This window comes from Sciurus carolinensis, chromosome 1, assembly GCF_902686445.1.
Source record: "Sciurus carolinensis chromosome 1, mSciCar1.2, whole genome shotgun sequence".
Lineage (NCBI taxonomy): Eukaryota > Metazoa > Chordata > Mammalia > Rodentia > Sciuridae > Sciurus > Sciurus carolinensis.
In genome coordinates this window covers 177,378,634-177,402,950 of record NC_062213.1, presented here as the reverse complement: position 1 = coordinate 177,402,950, position 24,317 = coordinate 177,378,634, and the positions used below count along the sequence as shown (strand labels likewise).

The 24,317-nt window shown below is 38.1% G+C and overlaps 1 protein-coding gene across 8 annotated transcripts in view; it reads left to right on the top strand.

Moving 5' to 3' along the window:
* Nucleotides 1–24,317, top strand: part of Ccdc30 (coiled-coil domain containing 30) — a 121,820-nt gene that overhangs the window by 55,025 nt on the left and 42,478 nt on the right. For 6 of the 8 annotated variants that reach the window (XM_047560665.1, XM_047560617.1, XM_047560625.1 and 3 more), the window contains 3 exons: nucleotides 902–1,071; nucleotides 7,051–7,294; nucleotides 15,813–15,992. In XM_047560665.1, the coding sequence (XP_047416621.1) occupies nucleotides 902–1,071; nucleotides 7,051–7,294; nucleotides 15,813–15,992 (594 nt within the window). The remainder of the gene's footprint in view (nucleotides 1–901; nucleotides 1,072–7,050; nucleotides 7,295–15,812; nucleotides 15,993–24,317) is intronic. The other 2 variants (XM_047560683.1, XM_047560674.1) reach the window with 1 other exon arrangement.

Below are 24,317 nucleotides of genomic sequence, written 5' to 3'. Positions count from 1 at the left end.
TCCAACCCAGGATCACATCCTTTAATCTGAAATGGTTCCTCAGTCTTTCTTTGTCTTTCATGACCTTGATATTTTTGAAGGGGACTTAGTTTGGATTCTATAGCAAAATACCACAGATTGGGTGGTTTAAACAACAAACATGTATTTCTTACTGCTCTGGAGGTTGGGAAGTCTAAGTTCAAGGTGCCAGCAGATATGGTATCGGAAAGGTTCGCTTCTGGTTTGCAAACTGCTGTCTTCTCAAGTCAAAGAGTAGAGAGAGGAAGCAGATTTAACTGGGAAGTTTATTTAAAGGAAAATTTCCCACCTCAACTCACTGATTCTGAATCTCAGGGTCAACGCTGCAGCACTAGATAGCAATTTTTAATAAACTCCTCAGGCAATGGTTTGATATGCGGGTTCTAGAACCACTACAACAATCTGGGAGCCTATACAAGTTCAAATGTTTGCAAATAAATAGGGTCAAACTGGGAGAAAGTTCTTGTCCATAATGTATATCTAACATTCTAATGTTTTCTTACAGCTATGTATTAGTGCCTTTATGAATCAATGAAGTACATTCAAAACTTAAGAAAAAAATGTGTGTAATAGAGTAAAACTCTATAGAGCACATACCTGGTAAACGGTCTAACAGAACTCCAAAAGGCAATCTGAGGTGGCAACCCCAGAGATCAACAATACCTTCTCTCTGTGTATCTATTTATATGCCCTTATGCATATGGTTAAAATGGATTAAGTTATATAACAAGTGACAGTATTAAATTAAGTTGGAATAAGGCTTCAATTGGGATATCAACTTTATTATTTAAGTCAATAATTAGGCACTTAATAGAATAGTGTACTTTTCCACAACTATACATAAGAGTATACAAAATACAATTTTTGTCTTTTAACTTTACAGATCTCAAAGTTTTCACAAGAATTGGAACAATTAAATCACTTTACTATAGGGGGGGAAACTGCAACTGCTAATTTAATTGCAAGTGAAAGTGCCTATAAAGATCTGGTGTTGAAAGTACCAATTTTGGAAGTAGAGTTGCAAAGCCCAGAGGAAGAGAAAGAGGAACTCTGGTAAATTAAGAAAATCCCGTATCACATTAATAATTGAAGAGGGGTATTTGGCTTGATCATTATAAGAATTTGACATTCATTTTCAAGTGATCTGATAGGAAAAATTGGTTTTAAGCATTCTCCAGAAACTTGGTCTTTGATATATGTTTACATTTTAAAGCTTTTCCTCTTACTTTTAAAATTAAGTATATGGTTTTTAGTGAAAATTTAGGAAACATGGAGAAGCATAAGGATATTTTAGAAACCCATAATTCTCACCATTGATAGAGCCTCATTTTTCTCTACATACACATATACATTTTTTTATATATAATTAAGACTATACTCTGCTGGGTACAGTGGCACATGCCTATAATCCCAGTGACTTGGGAGACTGAGACAGGAGGATTGCAAGTTCAAGGTCAGTCTCAGCAACTTAGCAAGGCCCTGTCTCAAACTAAAAAGTACAAAGGGCTGGGGATGTGACTCAGTGGTGCAGCACTCCTGTATTCAGTCCCTGGCAAAAAAAAAAAAAAAGGATTATATTCTGCATAGTTTCTTTGGTTTTAGGTTTTTGTTTTGTTTGTTTTTGCTGTTCTCCCTTAACATTATATCTGATAATTACATTTTAAGAAACTTTCTCTTTTATTTATTTGTTTGTTTAATCTTGCCCCCTAACTCTTGTATTTCTACTGTTCCACTGAAAGTATCTTTTACAGAAACTTTTAAGCCTAAGCCTTTGGGCAAATGAACTAATCTGCTTTAGAACAAAAACTAATAGATAAAATCAAATTATTCCATCTGACCAAAAACCTAGAACTAAATAATTAAAAGAAAGCAATAGATATCATTTTTTACTTAGACACTACCTTGAAGGATACACTCATTCATGAATTGGGGAAATATACTCCAGGTATAGCCAAATTTATTTCTTCATAAGTGTTCCAAGATAGAAAGAGATTGTTTTAACAATTTCAGGGCCTTGAATTTTTTTTTAAAGGAACATTTCTAGAAGACTCCTGAGATCTGAGTGTTCCGGTTCTTTTTTTTTTTTTTTTTTTTTTTTTTTCTTTTTCAGTTGTTGATGAACCTTTATTTTTATTTATTTATTTAAGTGGGTGCTGAGAATCGAACCCAGTGCCACACACATGCTAGGCAAGCTCTCTGCCACTGAGCCACAACCCCAGCCCCAGGGTCTTGAATTTTATGTTCTCTTATAGAAAAATCAGGAAACCTACATGCTGAGTGGAAGAGTGTACTGGAAAGTTGGTGGGAAGGAAGAAGATGGTGTTCACGAGAGCAGAGGATCAAGAAGCTGGGTCACAGCAGTTAAGTTTGCTTGTAGGGAGCAAGAAAGTCTAGTTCTTGAGCATTGGAACAGTTATTATAGGGATTTTGAGGGAGATTGTTCCAGTGTCTCTATATCAGATGAAGCAGAGATAGAAGACAGGCAATATATAAGCCACAGATAAAGGGATAGTGGCCTAGTTTGAGCAAGTGGCAATAGAGATTTTTTTAAAAAGTCAATCTGAAAGCTTTTCACAGAAAGAGTTGATATTAATGGTCAAAGTTGACAAAAATTTGCCCAGCTGATTTGGAGGTAATTAGCAGGGATACTCACCACAGTGAGCAAGCCTGAGGCCTTATTTTGCGAACGGGGAAGCCCTCCAGGAAAAAGATACCGGGCTTCTCTCTAAAGAGCTTCTTGCTGCCACCCTTCATGACTTTTGGTCCAAACTCTTTCCTAATGCCGAGCCTACAAGAAATCTCTGTATTAGACGTACGCTTCCCTCTCCTCCTCATGTTTCCTGCTTATCTCCTGCACCCTCACCCCGCTCCTTACACATCCACTTATGTCAGTTCCACGACACAATCACATTGAATTGTGTCATCTACTATGCTCCAGGTACTTTGAAGTTACAAAAACAAGACACAATTCCTTTTGATGCACATAGTCTGATGGGGAAGGTAGTTAAGCAAAGCAGTATTGAATGTTATGGGGCATAAAGCAGAGGTCTCGGCCCAGGCTAATAAATCAGAAAATAACCTTAATGGAAGTGATGACTTAATGTGGGTCCCAAAGTATAACTAATCCAGGGTCAAGTCAAAAAAAAAAGAAGAGTTTTCGTGGAACAAATGACATGTACAAGAGAAAGTATGATTTGTTTGTGGTTCTAAAAATGACTCATGCTTTAGAATATGAAAAGAGGAGGTGGGGAAGAGGTGATGAGCTCAGACAGGTAGGCAGAGGCCTGATTACCTAACGACAGGAATGCCTGTATGAGGGAGTTGGGTTTGTGGTGTTGTTTGCTTGTGGTGCTGGGCACTGAACCCTGGGCCTCACACATGCTAGGCAAGTTCTCTGCCCCTGAGCTGTACCCACAGCCCTATGGGTAGTTCAGATAAGAGGAAACTACTACAGGGTTTACTGACATGGGGAACAAAGACGATTTGTGCTTTAGGAAAAAAAAATCACTCTGCCTGCTGTGTGTAAAAGAGATTATTTGTATAAAAATTAAGATGGCAAGACCAATTAGGCTGTTATTGACATCCAGGTAGCCATGATGACATTGGTGGGTAGAAGTAGATGGCACTCAGAGGAGGTAGAATCAAGAGGATTCAGGTATTAATGGTGAGGAAGAGGGTGTAGTAAGCTATGACTTGGGTATTGAGAAGAAGTTAAAAATTAGTTAAATTTCTGGTCTGATTATGTCATTCACTGACTTAGGGAACAGTTTTGCAGGAAGAGGGAAAGGAGTTTTTGATATATGAACTTTGAAGTGTCTTTGGAATAGCTGATTAGAGATAGTCAACACACAGCTGGATTTATAGATTCAGAATTCAAGAGAAAGGCCTGGGATGGAGATAAATTTGGGAATCATCAACAAATAAATAGTAGCAAAAGTCATGTGAATGGATGAAATGACCCTGTAGGTTGCCCAATAAAAGCATGTGAAGGAGCTGGGCGTGATGGTACATGCCCGTAATCCCAGCAGCTGGGGAGGCTGAGGCAAGAGGATAGCAAGTTCAAAGCCAGCCTCAGCAACTCAGTGATACCCTGTACAAAAAAGAGCTAGGATGTGACTCAGTGGTGGTTGAGTGCCCCTGGATTCAATCCCTGGTTCAGAAAACGAAGAAGAAGAAAAAAGAAAAAAGCATGTAAAGGCAGAAACCTAAGGAAAACCTCTCTGTCCTCTCTATTGAAAACAAAACAAGTACCCCACAAAGGTACAAGTTTCCCCACTAAGGAAACAAGCAACCAGAGAAGTAGTACAGTCAAGACAGTGTGTTTTATGGGGTCCAGATTAAAGAATGTTTCAGAAAGACAATAGTCATAGAAGTCAAGTAAAATAAGAGACTGACAACTGAATTCAGCAATAAGAAAGTGGCTGAAGACATGAGAGCAGTCCTGGTGAGGGGTAGAAAACAGATTGCTTTCTAGATTCTATCCTGTGGGGTGATGAATGGAGTGGATGAGGAATGAGCAGGAAATGAGGAAGTGTGTGTAGATAATGCTGCCCAAAAAGTTTGGTTCTGAGGGGAGAAGAAAATATGAGATTGAGGTAAGAGGTAATTTGTGTTTGTTTAAATCCTGATGGAAAAGAATCCCCAGCATGATAGGCTAAGAATTGAGAGTCTCAGCAAAGGGACTGACTGTAGCCAGGAAGAGGTAGGCTACCTTGTCCATTGTCACAGGAGGAAGAAAGAGGACAGACAGAGATGCAGATGAGGTTTTAACGCAGAGAAAGTCAAAACAATTGTTGAGTAGTTTCTGTGTCCTCTGTGAAGTAGTAAGCAAAGGCATCTGCTAAAAAAGAGACAGGAATAGAAATACCAGAATTTTTAAGACAGTGGGAAAAGTTTGAAGTAATCAATGGAGAAAACAAGAGAGAAAGCTAACTGGCCACAGGCAGGTAGCGTTAAAGGCCGGGTTAAGTCTAGAGAACCTGAAACCTGAATTTAGCAGCTGTCTTTGTGTGTGTATGTGTGTATTTTTTTTTTTTTGCAGTGCTGGGGATTTGAACCCAGGGCCTTGTGCTTATGAGGCAAGCACTCTACCAACTGAGCTATATCCCCAGCCCTATGTGTGTATTTTTTTAAGTAACCTTCAGTGGTTTAGGATAGGCCAGAAAGGAGTTAAATCTGCTTGGGGCTCAGGCTTTGCCACCTGAGTGCTGTGGAAGGACAATGGGGTGAGAGAGCTGACCATAGTTATTTAGACAGTGGTTTAAACAGTGAACTCCAAACTCCATTGGAAGAGGAAACAAAGGGAAATGATAGAAAAAGAAACAAGGAGTTTTCTATGCTTGTGATTGAACCAGGAGCAAGTTACATAAAAAGAAAAATTTGGAGGTCAGTTATGGAGTTTTGGTGTTTTGACAGTGAAGTGACTATTGTTGATATGCCCCATGATGTGGTCACCCAGGTAGGTGGTGAGCTGGGGCTGAGAGGGTGATGCCAAGGTGCTGGTGGCTGATCTATATGGATCTTCCAGAATGGCGGCTGGATTGGGGAGAACATGACAGAAAGCCATGAGTCTTCGACTGAAGCAAAGTAGAAAGTGGTACACCTAGCGCGGTCACACAGTAAGCCTGGGGTCTGACTTTTGTAGTGCATCTCTGTTGCTAGATTCTAAGCTCCTTTAAGGTAGTGGACTGCATCTTGGTTTTCTGTTGTTTATAGTGCTGTTACAGAGTAATGGAATCTTACAATAGAAGAGACCCGTAGATTGTCTCATCTAGTACTTTTAAACCTACTTTCCAAAACTTTCAAGAGTGCTAAAGAGGGTCCTCAGAAATTACCTTCTAAGAAGATGAGCATGATTGATGAATGGGATTGTGACCCTCTGCTTCCATGTTAGCCAGAGAAGTTCCACTTTGATCTGTTTCATGGGTGAGATTCTGTATAAGATTTTACTTAAAGAATCCACAGCTAAAATAATTTTGAGTTAGATGTGGTGGCACGTGCCAGTAATCCCAGCTACTTGGAAACCTGAGGCAGGAGGATCTCAAGTTTGAGGCCAGCCTGGGCAACTTAGCAAGACCCTGTCTCAGAACAACAACAACAAAAAAAAACAGCTGGAGGTATATTTCAGAGGTAGAATATACCTAGTTTCAATCCCCAGTAGTGAAGGAAGAGAGTAAGGAAAAGAAAAGGGAAGAAAGTTTGAAAACCACTGATAATTGGCTAAATTTTCTTTTTCCACAGATGAGGTCTCTGAGACCAAGAGAATTGTAATGACTGTTTCTGTCACAGTCACATACATAGCCACTTACCAGCAGGACTGGGATGAGGACCCAGACTCCTAACTCTAAGTCAGGAGAAGTCACTTTGTTTTTCCATATTCTCGACTTACAGCACCCCCACCTCCAACATCCATACGCACAAGCAAATACGTCCGTTTTGTCTTGTGCCTACTCATTCACCAGGCCGCATAGTCCTTACTACTCATTTAATCACTTGTTTACTTATCTTTGTCACAATTATAAGCTCTTTAGGTCAGAAAACATGTCTTATAATAGTCCTAGTACCTGCCAAGGTGCCTAAGGTTTATGGAGAATTTTTAAAAAGCATTTTAAAATGCTTTTTTTTTTTTCTTGTTGTGGTGCTGGGGATTAAACCCAGGGTCTTGTGCATGCAAAGCAAGCACTCTACCAACTGAGCTATATCCCCAGCCCCGAAGTGCTTAGGTTAAAAAATCCTCATAAGCTGTGTCTATCTGCCCAATGCAATACTAAAAGTTGAAAAAGTGTAAAATTCATTCACGCTGGTTGTTTGGCCCTAAACAAAAATCTATGACGGTTCAACTCCTTGATTGTGAGTGAAAAATGCAACTTGTGTTTTTAAAGTTTGTAAGAATAACATAGCTGCTCTTCTATAGAATTCAGCTTCAAAATCTTGCTTGCAGTACTTTCTTGCCTTTAGATTTTTTTTTCTCCCCTTTTCTGCTGCTACATTCATAAGCATTTTGATAGTTTTTATTGTTATATTTACACCAAGTCCCGAATTAGGAGAAAGTAAGCAGAAGGACATTCCAGAGGAGTCAGTAAAGGAGGGCACTCTTCCAAAAGAGGGGCAGAAGGAGGAGGACTCTCAACCGAATCGAGATATGAAAGATGAAGAACCGCAGTTGGCCATGAAGCCTGAGGAAGTTGTAAGGCTTGGAGAAGAGGCAAGGCATGTGAATCAGAGCCTCCTTCGGTCTCCGAACTCTGGGGATAGTTCAGATGACAGTAGCACCCAGGTAGGTGCTATGAACACATCACGGCCCCACTTCCTCCGGTCAGCCTCATTGCTGACATCATCATGAATGTGCATTCGTTAAGCAATATTATAACCTCAACCCAAATAGTAGTAAAATAGCAATGAAAATCTGAACTAAGCCCATCAGTGGATCCACTTTGTCATTAAAGGGTTCTTAAACTCCATCTAGGTTCACAGGAAAAACAGTGCTGAACAGTTGCTCACATCTGCCCTGGACAGGTGGGATTCAGGATGGCAGGGTATGTGCCACATTTCCTATTCCTGATTGGTAGCTTAATGCGCTGAGTACTTCATTTAGTGGGAAAAGTCCTCACACAGAAGTGCTTTAAGTGTGGCTGTTACTGTTCACTGCAGCTCTGTCTGCAGGAGAAATAAAGGGAGTGACTACCAGTCATACTCCAGTTTTCCCAGGTCTCTCTTGCACAAATTAAGATTTCCCTGCATATACCTTTCCAAAAATTATTTCAGGATCCACAGAGGAAGGCCTTTGTACCCATAAGTAAACCACCTTACAAAGACTGATAATATATACATGAAAAGTGATCCAAGTATATGCATTAAAAAGGAAAGTCAAGCCCGGTATAGTGGTACATGCCTGTTAATTCCAGCAATTTGGGAGACTGAGGCAGAAGGATTGATTGGAAGTTCAAGGTTAGCCTTGGCAACCTAAAAAGATGCTGTCTTAAAATAAAAAATAAAAAGGGCTGAGGACACATGGGGATGTAGCTCAGTGGTAAAGCATCCCAGGTTCAATCCCCAGTACCAAAAAATTAAAAAATAAACCCACCAGGAAGATAGTAAAAATATATATATATTTGAAAAGAGATTTGGATACAGAGTCCGAAAACTAGGCATGTCACAGAAACACAGAATATATACCTGAAAGGTGATTCCAATCCATACTTGAAAGAAAATGGAGTCACTGGATTTGTTAGAAGACCAAAGAGGAGTATGACATCAAGTGTCCAAGAATTGTATACCTCCCAGAAAGTCCCTTTATAGAACACTGGGCCAGTGTGGGAGGCTTGAGCAGAGGTTGAACTGTAGTCACAAAGATTCTAAAATCTTTGCTTAGGAATTTGAAAGATCTGTGTGCTTTTAGAGTGTGCAGTTTAGAGTATGAAAATGAAACCTGGTGAATGTATTAATTTTCTTCCATTTACCCTTTCCCATTCGTTGAAACATTCATTTCTCAACACCCACTGAGGAGGTGAAAAACTATGAAATGTGTTAAAATCCTAAGGAATCTTGGGAGATTAGCCACTCTGTAGAAGGGCAAGTCATATACCACATAGCCTTTAGGGTTTTGCTGGATTCCAGCATAGTAATTTTTCCCATAATATTGACCATGAATTATTCAAGGAAGTTTAAATTGTTCTTACTCATTTATTCAATCAATATTATCTATGATGTATCAGGTCATGTGCTAAGGTACATACAACAATAAACACAATAGATGTTTTGAACTTAACATTTTCCAAAGCAACACATTATTTCATTTATTTTAAGCAGACAAGGAAGAAAATACATTCTGGACAGATTTTTTTTTCCTGCCATGTTCTCTACAGTGATAATTTCAGAACCTTGTTGTGTACATTGGGTTCTTTGACCAACTGACAGGTATAGATTATCCTGCTCTGTGGAACCGGAGGGTTGGTCTTCATCCCATCGTCAGATGATAGTATCTAGTACCTTTCTGGGTCTTCTAAATCCTCATAACCTACCGGTTTAAGTAACGATGGGTTGAACCGGATATCAAACTTTTAAGAATGTTTGCAGACAGTAAACACACAAACCGTGAGAGCCTCTTCCATGACCAAGTATGTGAGTCATATCATTCATAAGTATTTTGTGATGTCATTTGTGACTGCCAGTGGTCTGTGGGGGCTTAATTTCTGCTGTTCAACTCCATTCCAGGTGAGGTTGCCAGGTAGCTTAATTCTTGAGATTACTTTCCCAGTATTCTTGAGACAAATTGGAAGTAGAATTAATTATATTAATCTTACAGGCTTAAAACCTAGTTTAACCTTTTTCCTAACATTTTTAGTATTTACTATGCTCTAGGTACTATACCCTGTGTATATTAAGCAATATAATGGAACAGGAATATTATTGTTGCTACCATATATATAAGGAAAATGAGGCTTTAGAGAGGGTAAATAAAGTGCCTATTAGGAAAGTGGGGAACCCAGGTCTGACTCCTTTAGAGCTTGAGCTTTTAACTGCTATATCATTTGCATCCACCTGCTGAAAAGTTCAGAGTGTAAAGTTCAAGCTTGTTTCCCACAGAAGGCTAGCAAGCTGATTCCTAGTATATCTGATCGTCTTGGTGAATCATGATGTTTTAGCCTACCTAAAATATAGATCTATATCTGAGGGATGAACTCAAATTAAACTTTCAAGGCTACTTTATAAAATCAGAATACCAATTATTTTTCCATAATTAACTTGAAATATTACATGAGCACATTTAGATGAACAGTGTATTTTCTTCCTGTAAAGAACTAAGACAGTTCAAAAATCTGAATGATGCTTGATGAGCAGAATCACTGGATTTAGTGTGATGGTTGGTGTTTGTAACCAGAGTGTGTGTGATAGTTCAGCCATCCATATCCACTAGGTGAGAATATCTCAAGCCAGTAATCCTCACTTTTACCTCCATAATAGGAATGATCTTGCCCTTGGGACCAGTATTTGAACTTGGTTTGTATTTAATTTTCATTTTATTAAAATAATGTTTAAAAACCTATACAACTAAGATAATTAATGCTGGTTTCATCTTGTTTCATCCTCTCTCTCTTTTTTTTTTTTTTTTTTTTTTTTTATTGGTACTGGGGATTGAACCGAGGGGCATTCAACCACTGAGCCACATCCCCGTTTTTTATTTTTTATTGTGAGACAGGGTCTTGCTAAGTTATTCAGGGCCTTGTTAAGTTACTAAGGCTGACTTTGAGCTTGCAATCCTCCTGCCTCAGCCTCCCAAGCCACTGGGATTACAGGCATGTGCTGCCACCTTGCCCGGCTTATTCTTTTTTATTTTGTAGTGCAGGGGATTGAACCCAGGACCTTGTGCTTGCAAGACAAGCACTCTACCAACTGAGCTATATCCCCAGCCCCCAGCTCATTCTTAAGAAATGTATAGTTCTGAGACTCATGCAAGGGTAATTGGCTTAATAACTCTATTGATAGATCCCCAAAGAGACCCATTTGTACTCTTACATGGTTCCTGGTAGCCTGGATGAGTTTATATACCTCTGCAATAACTGTCTACCAGCAAAGTGATTTACACTGTGGGAAAAAACAGAGGCTTATTATGTTGGCTGCTTGACTGGTAGCTGCTTCAAAGATCGACTTTCTTCAAAAATCATTTCCATGTATACTCTCGCACAGAGTGACTGGACCAGAAAATGTATACAGGAAGAACACGCTAAAACTTCTGTGCCTTTGTCCCATGGGTACCAATGGGGTTCTTCTCTTATATGTCTCTTTTGGCATGTTAAATGGTTTTGTAGGCTGCTGATTACTAGTTAACTGTTAAAGCCTGCTATCTGGTGGTTAAACAAGGAGCCAAGTGGTGATCAAGGCACTCTAGGCTGCTTGCAGATGGAAGATGAGGGCACCCGCCGCTGTGGTGACGTTGCTGACTACTCATTCAGTGTCAGCCTTTCTGCCAAGTTACGTGCATGCGTGATCTTACCGTGGTGTCTTCCAGCTGTTATCTTTATTATCCTTGTTTTAAAAGGAGAAAACTGAAATGTATGAAGACTAAGTATCCTTTCCAGGATCATCTAATTAATAAGAGGTCAATTCAGGATTGAAACCAGATAATTACATTATTATTATATTAAAGAATTTCCTCTAGGTATCTTGAGACTAGCTCTAAGACAATTAATTTGGATTTAGATTGTCTTTTTGACTATACCAAAATAGTAACTGAAAGGCTAACAAGGCTTGGGGAGGTGTTTGTTGCTTCTGGGACAAAAGCAAGATAAAACTAAAATTACGACAGGTTCTTCACAAAGTCACAGATAGGAAATGTACTGGACTGGGACTAAGCTACCACCTCTCTTAAATTGTTTAAGACTGACTACATGACCCATATGATCGTACAATATATATAATCTGAAAAGTGAGAGATTACACTCCATTTATGTATGATCTATCAAAATGTATATATGTATTCTACTGTCATGTACAACTAATTGGAACCAAAAAATTTTTTAAAAAATTTAAAAGAAAAGTATTTCTTATCTACTCGGCATACCTGTGCATGCCTGCATTTCGTAGAAAATTCACATGATTACTCCTTTGATTCAGGTAGTTCTATTGCACTGAAGAGACCTGATGGGAGAGTGTGTTGTTGTTTTATACATGTATATTTTTTTAGGTTTATTAAGATTTAATTGACAAAGTTGCAAATATTTATGGTGCACATGTGATATTCATATATGTGTGTATATATTAATATGTGTATGTGTATTGAAATGATTAATCAAGTCAACTAACCCATCTGTCGCCTCATACATATATTTTTTTGTGCAGTAAGAACATTTAATATCTAATCTTCATGGTTTTTCAAGTGTGCAGTACATCATTGTTAATGGTAGTCACCATGCTGTAAACAGATCTCCAGAACTTTTTCATCCTGTCTGACCAAAACTTTGTACCTGTTGACCTCTTTTCATTCCCAGTCACCATTCCCAGCCTCTTTCAAGCACTATTCTCTCTGCTTTGGGGGTTCAACTTTTTTTTTTAGATTCCACATATAAGTGATCATGCAGTATTTGTCTTTTGTGCCTAACTCGCTTTACTTAGCATAATGTCCTCCAAGTTCATCCTTCTTGTGGCGAGTGTAAGGATTCCCTTCTGTTTTAAAGGCAAATAGCTCTCTATGTCATATGTTTATATATATCACATTTTCTTTATCCATTTGTCAACTGATGCACACTTAGGGGAAAAGTTTGACATGGAGGTCTTGGCAAAGATTTTTTGGGCTATGACCTCTAAAGCAGAAGCAAGAAAAGCAAAACTTGACAAATGAGATTACATCAAACTAAAAAAGTTCTTAGCAACAGAAACAACACAGTGGAGAGATAACCTAGGAACTGGGAAAAAAGATTTTCAAACCACACATCTAGTAAATCCAAAATAAGGAATTCAAACAACTCAATAGCAAGAAAACAAATAATATAAATTTAAAATGGACAAAGGACCTAAGTAGATATTTGTCAAAAGAAGGTATAAAAAGACCAATAGGATCCAAAAAACTCCACCAGAAAACTTCACGACCTCATAAATGAATTCAGCAGAATAACAGAATATAAAATCAACATGCATAAATCTAAAGCATTTTTATACATAAGCGATGAAACATCTGAAAGGGAAATGAGGAAAACAACTCTGTTCGCAATAGCCTCAAAAAAATAAAATACTTGGGAATCAATCTAACCAAAGAGGTGAAAGATCTCTACAATGAAAACTACAGAATATTAAAGAAAGAAATTGAAGAAGACCTTAGAAGATGGAAAGATCTCCCATGTTCTTGGATAGGCAGAATTAATATTATCAAAATGGCCATACTTCCAAAGGTGCTATACAGATTCAACACAATTCCAATTAAAATCCCTATGACATTTCTCATAGAAACAGAAAAAGCAATCATGAAATTCATCTGGAAGAACAAAAGACCCAGAATTGCCAAAGCAATCCTGGGCAGGAAGAGTGATGCAGGAGGTATCACAATACCACACCTTAAACTCTACTATAGAACAATAGTAACAAAAACGGCATGGTATTGGCACCAAAATAGACAGGTAGACCAATGGTACAGGATAGAAAACACGGAGATACCCACATAAGTACAGGTATCTCATATTAGACAAAGGTGCCAAAAACTTACAATGGAAAAAAGATAGCCTCTTCAACAAATGGTGCTGGCAAAACTGGAAATCCATATGCAGTAAAATGAAATTAAACCCCTATCTCTCACCCTGTACAAAACTCAACTCAAAATGGATCAAGGATCTAGGAATTAGGCCCGAAACCCTTCACCAAATAGAAGAAAAAGTAGGCCGGAATCTCCATCACATTGGCTTAGGACTAGACTTAACAAGACCCCTATAGTGCAAGAAATAAAAGGAAAAATCAATAAATGGGATAGATTAAAAAGTTTTTTCTCAGCACAGGAAATAATAATGTGAAAAGAGAGCCTACAGAGTGGGAGAAAACCTTTTCCACACACACTTCAGACAGAGCACTAATCTCCAAAATTTATAAAGAACTTAAAAAACTTTACACCAAAAATTCAAAGAACCCAATCAATATATGGGCTAAGGAACTGGGCAGATACTTCACAGAAGAAGATATATAGGTGATCAACAAATATATGAAAAAGTGCTCATCATCCCTAGTAATTAGAAAAATGCAAATTAAAACCATCCTAAGATTTCATCTAACTCCAATTAGAATGGCTATTATCAAGAACACAAGAACAACAATAAGTGTTGGTGTGGATGTGGGGGGAAAGGCACATTCATACATTGCTGGTGGAGTTGCAAATTGGTGCAGCCACTCTGGAAAGCAGTGTGGAGATTCCTTAGAAAACTTGGAATGGACCCACCATTTGACCCAGCTATCCCACTCCTCGGTTATACCCAGAGGACTTAAAATCAGCATACTACAGTGATGCAGCCACATCAATGTTCATAGCAGCTCAATTCACAATAGCTAGATTGTGGAACCAACCAAGATGCCCTTCAATTGATGGATAAACTGTGGTATATATACACAATGGAATATTACTCAGCCATAAAGAAGAATATAATGATGGCATTTGCTGGTAAATGGATGAAGTTGGAAAATATCATGCTAAGTGAAATAGGCCAAGCCCAAACAACCAAAGACCGAATGTTTCCTCTGGTAAGTGGATGACGATACATAATGAGGAGGAATGGTGGAGTAGGGTGGGGAAGAAAAGAATGAAGGAATTTTGAATGGTGTAGAGGAAAATGGGGTGGGAGGGGGTGGGGGAAAGAAAGAGAATAGAATGAAACAGACAGTATTAGCCTATGTATATGTATGATTACATGAATTGTGTGAATCTACATTGTGTACAACCATAGAAATGAAAAGTTGGACCCCATTTATGTACAAGGAATCAAAATGCAGTCTGCAAAAATAAAAACAATTTTAATAAAAAAAATTTTTTTAAAAAGACCAATAGGTACCTGGACACTGTAGCACATGCCTATAATCCCAGCAGCTCAGGAGGCTAAGACAAGAGGATCACAAGTTCAAAGCCAGCCTCAGCAACTTAGCAAGGTCTTAAGCAACTTAAGTGAGACCATGTCTCAAAATAAAACATAAAAGGACTGGGGATGTGGCTCAGTGGTAAAGCGCCTCTGGGTTAAACCTCCTGAACAAAAAAAAAAAAGAAAAAAAAAAAAACTACTATCAAGAAAACAGAGTATTTGTTGGCAAAGGTATGGAGAAGAGGGAACCGAATGTTGGTGGAAATGTAAATGTAACTTAGTACCACTATTATAGGAAACAGTATGGAAGTTCCTCAAAAAATTAAAAATGTACCATAGGATCCAACAATTCCATTTCTGAGCATATAGTCAAGGGATTTGAAATTTGTTAAAGAGACGTCTGCACTCCCATTTTATCATAGCATTATTCATGATAGCCATGTTACGGAATCAACTAAGTGTCCACTGACAGGTGAAGAGATGAAGGTAACGTGAACGCGTCTGTGCTTTATACAGTAGATACTATTCAGACTCCAAAGAGTGTGTTGCTGTTGAGTGGAAACTGGAGAAGAATCCTCAGGTAGCAAAAGTGGAGAGAAGAAGAAAGTTAGAAGCTGAAGGCCTTTTGCTAAACTTACTTTCTTCTTGCCAGCAGACAGACCCATGTGCACTCACGCACACGCATGTACATGCTCACACTCTACTTCATATGTTAACTCTGAGTCAGATGTGGTGGGGCATGCCTGTAATCCCAGTGGCTAGGGAGGCTGAGGCAGGAGGATCACAAGTTTGAAGCCAGCCTCAGCAATTTAGCAAGACCCTGTCTCAAAATAAAAAGGTTGGGGATGTGACTGAGTGGTTAAGCATCACTGTGTTTAAACCCCAGTATCCGCCCCCCCAAAAAAAATTAACTCTGAGCTCTCTATTTAAAGGGGGGTTTTACTCCAAAATCATCCATACTTCTCTTTCCCTTCACTGATAGGAGAATGAGAAGGTTAATTGTCTGTGCCTAACAACTTTTATTCCCATAATTCCGCTGATATTTTCTCTCTACTGAACAGTTGTTAAATTACATAAACTCCACCAAGTAGCCATAAATGTAAAAGAGTAATTTGTTGTAGGTAAACCGACTCCAAAAGCATTTACCTGTGACTAATGACATTCTAACAATTCTGGTTCTAAAAGTTTAAACTTATGTTTCACCAACATTCTTTCAAATCCGATTCTCATTTTAAATGTTTACTTTAGTATCTGTCATCTGGAGAAAAACTCAAATGTGAGCAGCAAGAGGAAATACAACAACTTCGCAAGAATTTGCATCGGCTCCAAATTCTTTTCAACTCAGCTGAAAAAGAGCTTCGATATGAGCGAGAAAAGAACATGGACTTAAAGCAACATAATAGCTTGTTTCAGGAAGAAAACATTAAGGTAAAAGCAATTTTAATAAAAAAATAATTTTTAAAAAAGACCAATAGGTAGCAGGAATGCCCTTTAGTGAGGGTCTCAGCTGACTCTGGGAACATAGGAATAAAAATTCCTCAACATTATAATTCATAATGGGGTCCACAGGTGGGTGGACAGTGTAAACTATCTGGTAACTTCCTCCTTTAACTTTTCCCTACTAAATAAGAACAGAGCACAGTCATTTCTCTGCTGAAAGGGTATGTATGCTATCAATCTGTAAACAAAAAGTTTTAAAGTTACACAATTTTTTTCTTTTTTGCAATATTGGGCACTGAACCAGGGGCACACTACCACTAAGCTACATCCCCAGCCCTTTTCATTTTTTTCTATTTTTGATTTTGAGACAGGGTCTCACTAAATTGTCCAAACTGGCCTTGAACTTGCAATCCTCCTGCCTCAGCCTCCTGAGTTGCTGAGACTGTAGACGTGTGCCCAAAGTTACAAACTTTTGAAGTAATTCTCTGAAATTTTTAGTGCTTACTAAATCTCAGTGACCTGAGCCAAAATGGTGCTTGTACTGCCCTACTTGTGTTTCACTGGATTTATTTATCCCTAATAGATGTGTTCATTATTATTGGTTTAATCAAATGTCAACTACACCAAGGTAAAATTCACGAGAAGGCAAAATTATTCTTCCTAACAGAAGAGCACCAAGAAGTTAGGGGGACATCTCCAAACATGCTTGTCATAAAACGAGACAAGCCATGCACAGAGGCATCTAAATTTTTATGAATCACATAAATGTTCAAAATGAACCACCAAGTAAAATTGTACTTCCTTTTAATTATGGTTCAAGCCTAAATATATATTAAAACCGTAGGTTTTTGGTAAATGAATGAAGTTGGAAAATATCATGCTAAGTGAAATAGGCCAAGCCTAAAAAAACCAAAGGTGGAATGTTTTCTCTGATAAGTGCATGACAATATATAATGAGGGGGTTGATGGGAGGAAGAGAAGAATGAAGGAACTTTGGATGGTGTAGAGGAAAAAGGGGTGGGAGGGGGTGGGGATGGAAAAACAGTAGAATGGAAAAAAAAAAAAAAAAGTAACTTTTAGTAGCCCCTAGCTGAGGTTCTAGAATTCAGTATTTGATAAATAAAAATTTAGTATCATTCATATACCAGCCTGGTACTTTTAAAGGTACTGAAGGCTTAGTGGTAGGCAAAGTAGACATGATCCTTATCTCCATGGGGCAGAAGTCAGAAAACTTTGGGTCAAATTCTGTGGGTCAAATTCTGCCTCTCCTGTTTCTGTAAGTAAAGTTTGAATGGCAGACAGCCATGCCTGTTTGTTTTCTTATTATCTATGACTGCTTTTATGCTACAGTAGCAGATTTGAGTTGTAGCAGAGACCATATTTTAGATCGTTAAAATCTAAAATATTTACTACCTGGCTTTTTAGTAAAAATATTTGAACTGGGTATGGTGGCATAGGCCTGTAATCCCTATAATCCCTGCCTCAGGAGGAGCACAAATTCAAAGTCAGCCTCAGCAACCTGATGAGACCCTGCCTCAAAATAAAAAAAATTTTAAAGGGCTGGGGGTGTTTCCCAGTGGTTAAGGACCCCTAGGTTCAATCCCTGATATGTATGTATATATGTATGTATATAAAAATAAATAAGTTTGAGCTGGATGCAGTGACACACACCTGTAATCCCAACTATCCCAGGAGGCTAACGTAGGAGAATCTAAAGTTTGAGTCCAACCTGGGCAACACTATCTCAAAACAAGTTTTGGAATGTAGTTCAGTGTACAGTGCTTGCTTAACCTGTATGAGGCCCTGGGTCCAATCCCTAGCACCAGAAAAAAAAAAAAAAAAGCAATGCCTTTCCCATCCTAAATGTAATTAATAGATCTTATTTGAAAAATATATAATAAAAATCCCCTCGTTTGCAGAGCTCAGGGGAGATATGGAGGAAAACGTTCGTTTATCGCAAATTTCAAGGAGGCCCACCTATAAACTCTAATATTGAAGTATTATTTGAATAAACCTCTTCCCGATCCTCGTCCTTATATGGGGTCTTTTTGGTTTGTGTTTTGGTTTTTTCGTTTCTGTAGGTTTTTTTGTTTTTTGTTTTTTGTTTTTAGTTTTTTATACTGATGATCAAACCCAGGGCCCCATACATGCTAGGCATGTGCTATACCACTGAGTTACACCCCATCTTCTTCACGAGTTTTTAAATATGTGTGTGTGTGTGTACTGGGGATTGAATGCAGGTGGGCTTTTACTGCTGAGCTACATCCCCAGCCCTTTTTTATTTTTAATTTTGAGACACAGTCTCACTAAGTTGTTTAGGGCCTTGCTAAATCGCTAAGGCTGTCTTAAAACTTGCAATCCTCCTGCCTCAACCTCCCGAGTAGTTGGGATTACAGGTGTGCACCACTGTGTCCAGTGAGTTTTTAAATATTGATCATATTTCCTCAAGGTTTTGTAGTTATGTAGTTCTTAATTCTAAATCTTTAACATATTTCCTTGTATGACAACCTTTCACCTTTCCTTGGTAAACATGTTTCTTAGATCATTTTAACAGTTCAACTCTGAACATATTCAAAGAGTATTAAGTCTTCCTTAAGGTACAGTGACCAGAATTACACAGGTCATGATGCCTTACGTATGATTAACACCCTGTAAATATTTGTGGAATCAAGGAACACTCTTTCAGGAGTAAAAAGCTCTCAATGAGAGCTTGGTAAAATAAAAAAAAATATTTTTTGCTTTGCTTTGTTTTAAATCTCCCTCATGGTGCCAGGTACCTAAGTAGTAGTATATACAATAACTACCTTGTATCCGACAGTGTATTCACCATATCTCTTGTAAACCTCCCCACAAATCTGCAGGCGAGGAAACTGTTTTGCTGATGAGAAAACTGTTCTAAGTTGCAAAGCTAACAAATGGTGGAGTGCTTTGCAAACTTAGGGCCCTCCTCCTTCTTTCTCTCTCTCTCTCTCTCTTTCTCTCTCTCCCCCTCTGTCTCTCTCTTTTGTTGCTGTTATTGTCATTGTTTTGCAGTGTGAGATTAAGTGCAGAGCCTCATATATGCTGGACAGGCTCTCTACCACTGAACCACTGGAGCTACCACCCCTGTCCCAGGGCTCACTCCTTAAAATCCACTCAGAGATGATCAAACTCTGACTCTCTAGATAATGTTAGGCATATTTACAAGACTAAGAAAACAGAATACAAATATATTTCTTTTAAACCAGTTTATTATGGGATATAACACTCAGAAAGTGCATAAAATGTAAATGTAAAACTGTATATTACATGGTTACAAGGTGAATATCCATGTAACCACCACCCAGGACCAAAAAATAGAACAACACCCGTGGGCTAGTGGCCTATGCACCTGTCCCACCACGAGCCCTTCACTTCCCCCTTCAGCACTAATCACTAATTTTTGGTAAAACTCATTTGCTTTACTTTATGGTTCTGTCCCCTATGTATGACTCTCACACAATATAGTTCAGTTTCCCCCCCACCCCTTTTTTTTTTTCTTCAGTGCTGGGGACCAAACTCGGGCTCATGCACGAAGACAAGTGCTCTACCACTGAGCTATCTCCCCAGCCCCTGCCTATTTTTAAATGTTTTACAAATATAGTGAGTATATTCATCTTGTATCTGTTAATTTTGTATCAGTTTTGTTTGCGAGATTCATCCATGTTATGGTATATAATTATTTTTGGGGGGGGGGTTCTCTACATTTTTTATTATTTTTTAATTTATCTTTTTTTATGCTTCTTTTTTTTTATTATTGTATACAAATGGGATACATGTTGTTTCTTTATTTGTACATGGAGTCAAGGCATACCATTTGTGTAATCATAAATTTACATAGGGCAATGATGTTTGATTCATTATTTTTTTCCCTTCCCTCCCACCCCTCCCACCCCTCTTTTCCCTATACACAGTCCTTCCTTCCTCCATTCTTACCACCCTCCTTATCCCTAACCCTAAACCTAACCCTAACCCTAACACTAACCCCTTCCACCCCCCATTATATGTCCTCATCCACTTATCAGCGAGATCATTCGTCCTTTAGTTTTTTGAGATTGGCTTATCTCACTTAGCATGATATTCTCCAATTTCATCCATTTGCCTGCAAATGCCATAATTTTATCATTCTTCATTACGGAGTAATATTCCATTGTATATATATGCCACAGTTTCTTTATCCATTCATTAATTGAAGGACATCTAGGTTGGTTCCACAGTCTGGCTATGGTGAATTGAGCAGCTATGAACATTGATGTGGCTGTATCTCTGTAGTATGCTGATTTTAAGTTCTTTGGGTATAGGCCAAGGAGTGGGATAGCTGGGTCAAATGGTGGGTATGTAGCTATTGTTCATTTTTTTTTTTTTTGCAGTGTAGTATGTAGTAAGAAAATACCATAATTTATGTTTTTTTCTATGATTTATGGACACTGTGCATGCTTCCAGCGTGGGGATATTACAAAGAATGTTTTAGACTTGCGGAACTTCAGGCAAAGTGTCACTCTGCCACCACCAACACTGAGACATTGTACTGGATCCTCTTTTTGCTAAAGAAGCCAGTGTTGTCTTATTTCATTATTACCAGCATGACCGAAATGCTAAGTATTGGTTCTATCTGATGATCACAGGGCCCAGGACCTTTAGCTCTCTTAGCCTATGGAGTTAATGGACAATATATTGTGAAATGACTCACTTTCTCTTTATTGACAATGAGAAGTTTAGGCTTCATGATTTTGAACCAATCCAGTATACACCAAATATTCTAGTACCTAGCTTCTTTTCTTTGATTTCCCTCTTCTTTCCTATTCATTGGATTTGTCTCTTACTGAGATTTTTCATGGCAAGGTTGTTCTTAAAAATGAAACTTCCAGGCTGTCTAATGGGGTGGGCCTTTTGAAAAGAAGCCAACAGTTGATAGATTTGTTCCTGTCAATGATGTTTCAAAAGCTGTATCAGTTCTCCAAAATAAAATGAGAGCATGAAGGAAAAAAATTGAGAGAGCAAACTGATTTAGATTGGCAGAGGAAAAGGGAGTTTTCATTGGGAAAATAGGCAGCCTATTAAAACTTGATCTAAAATTTTCTTTTTAGTGATATCAAAGAGACAAGCTTATGATATTTTTCCTGTTGACCTATATAAACCCACCAATGATATGTAGGCATTTTGATCTTAGGGCATAATTTCTCCATTGCCACATACGTTCATTTCTATTCTGTTTAATAAAATGTTTGATCATTTTTACATGCTTATTAACATTTTTAAAGATGATATCGCTCTGATCTTCAGAAATTAAAGCAAACTGGGGAAGTAAGGTTTCATAAGTTGTGCACTCTGGACCCCTGAGCAGCATTACCCAAAAAGCTTTGCCCTTGGACAAAGTATAAGAGAACATCATTTCAGATACATTCAGCTAATTAATGTGTAAGATGTTTCCTGAATGGTGTAATAAATGAAAGAACTGATTGTTTCTACTTTTTAAAGAATGCTACTATAAATTTTCATGTAAGTGTGTCCTAATATCCATAAGTATGCATTTCTCTAGGAAGAATATGGGAGTGGACTTTTTGTATCACAGAAAGTGTATCAGGAACATTCACTACTGAGCCAGGAAGTGGCTGTCAGATCTTGAATAACAAGTTAACTTTTACTAGATGTTTCCTATGTGCCTTGCTCTTTCTTTCTTTCTTTTTGTCCCTTCCTTCCTTCCTTCCTTCCTTCCTACCTTCCTTCCTTCCTTCCTTCCTTCCTTCCTTCCTTCCTTCCTTCCTTCCTTTGTGCTTTTATTAGGGTATTATAGTTATACATAGTAGTTGGGTACATTTTGGCAAAATCATTCATACATGGAATTTGATTTACTCCATTTCTGTGCCCGGTACCCTCCTCTTTCCCACTCATCCTCCCTTTCCTATTCTCCTTCCTCTATTCTACTGGCCTTCCTTTCACATGTTTATTTGTTTATTTTTGATTGGTGATATACATAAATGATGACTTCACCGTGGTATGTTTGTTTATACGTGCGCATAGTGTGATTTCATTAAATTCATTCCACATTTCCTCCCCTTTCAGGTCCCTCTGCCCTCCTTCATGATCTCTTTCTTCTACTCCACTGATCTTCCCTATATCTTTATGCTATCCAATCCTTCCCTGTTTTTTTTTTTTTAGCAAATAACACACCATATAATTCCATACATATCCTTTCCTATTTTAATATTCCTTATTTTGCTCTCGCTTTCATGTGTGAAAGAAAACATTTAACACTTGGTTTTCTGAGCCATAATATTCTCCACTTCCATCTATTTACCAACAAATGCCATAATTTCATTCCTTCTTTATGGCTGAGTAATATTCTATTGTGTATATATACCACATTTTCTTGATCCATTCATCTGTTGACAGTTATCTGGGTGGGTTCTATAACTTAGCTATTGGGAACTGAGCTGCCATAAACATTGATATGGCTGCGTCACTGAACTATGCTGATATTAAGTCCTTTGGGTATATACCAAGGAGTGGGAGAGCTGGGACATATGGTGGTTCCATTCCAAGTTTTTTAAGGAATCACCACACTGCTTGCCAGAGTGGTTGTACTAATTTGTAGTCCCACCAACAATGTTTGAGTTACTTTTTCCCCACATCCTCAACAGCATTTTTTTATTATTTGTGTTCTTGATAACTGCCATTCTGACTGAGGTGAGATGAAATTTTACTGTGGTTTCGATTTGCATCTCCCTGATTCCTAGAGATGCGGAACAATTTTTCATATATTTATTAGCCATTTGTGTTTTTTCTTTTGAGAAGTGTCTGTTTAGTTCTTTTTCCAGTTTATTGATTGGGTTATTTGGTATTTTGGTGTTGAGATTTTGAATTCTTTATATATTCTGGATATTAATCCCCTGTCAGAAGAGTAGCTGGCAAAGATTTTTCTCCCATTCCATAGGTTCTTTCTTCATGCTCTTAATCATTTTCTTTGCTGTGCAGAAGCTTTTTAATTTGATTGCAACCCATTTATTGATTCTTGGTTTTTATTTTTATTTTTTTTCAATCTTAAACAACTTTATTGTGATTTTTTACTTTAGTTAGTGAAGCCAGTGGTGTTACTCTCAGTCTGAGATTGAGATCCCAGAAGCCCTTTATATTTTGAGCTCTTGTTAAGGAAGTCAGTGTCTGGCTCTGTTGTTGGTGCTTTAATTGCTTTGTCTTACTTAACACAGCTGCATAGCTATCCTGTGGATAATGATCCCCATATCGCAGATGAAAAAACTGATGCTCAAAGAAGTTTAACACTATTAGCTTTTAGAATTTGATAGACTCTAATTGGTTAATACACAGATGTCACATGAGGAAGATATTATAGTTATAATCCCCATTAATTCAGTGAAAAGCTTTGAGATCAGAGAATCTTCTTTCCCACAAGGATAAGGTACATTCTCTCTCAGGAATTTTGTCTGTGAGCTTCCTCTGTCTAGTATATACATTCATTAGGTTCCGATACCCTTAGAATATCATGCATTTACTTACTCAGGCTGGTGTGGTGACACAATCCTGCTGATCCCAGCAACTCTAGGATCACAAGTTTGAGGCCAGCCTCTGTAACTTAGCGAGAACCTGTTTCAAAAAATAAAAAGAAGCCAGGCACGGTGGCATCTGAAATCCCAGTGACTCAGGCAGCTGAGACAGGAGGATTGTGAGTTCAAAGCTAACCTTGGCAATGGTGAGGGGCTAAGCAACTCAGTGAGACCCTGTCTCTAAATAAAATACAAAATGGGACTGGGGATGTGGCTCAGTGGTAAAATGCCCCTGAGTTCAATCCCCAGTACCGAAATAAATAAATAAATAGATGGGGACGTAGCTCAATGGTAAATCCCCCTGGGTTCAATTCCCAGTACCAGAAGAAAAAAATAGTACTTGCTCAGTAAGTATTGATTAATAGCCTACTGCCTGGTGTTTTGATGGGCGTTGGGTATTGAATAGTGAATTACAAAAACATGATTCCTGATCTCTTGGAATTTAAAATGGGAAGAAGGATGATAACTAATTAAATAAATACATGCTTAGTTACAAACTGTGATGAGTCCAATGTAGGAAAGAAATGCAGTGGGGAATAGGGATATTTCAGGTAAGGAGATCTCTTCAGATTAATGATCCTGAAGATTTTCTTCTGCAAACCACACAATAAGGAGCAAAGAAAAAAAGCATTCCTGCAAAAGGGAAATGTGGAAATCATTTGTTATGTTGGAAAGTCTAAATAGAAACCAGCTTGTCAGCCGTTTGGTAGGAAAAGAGGGAATGACAAGACAG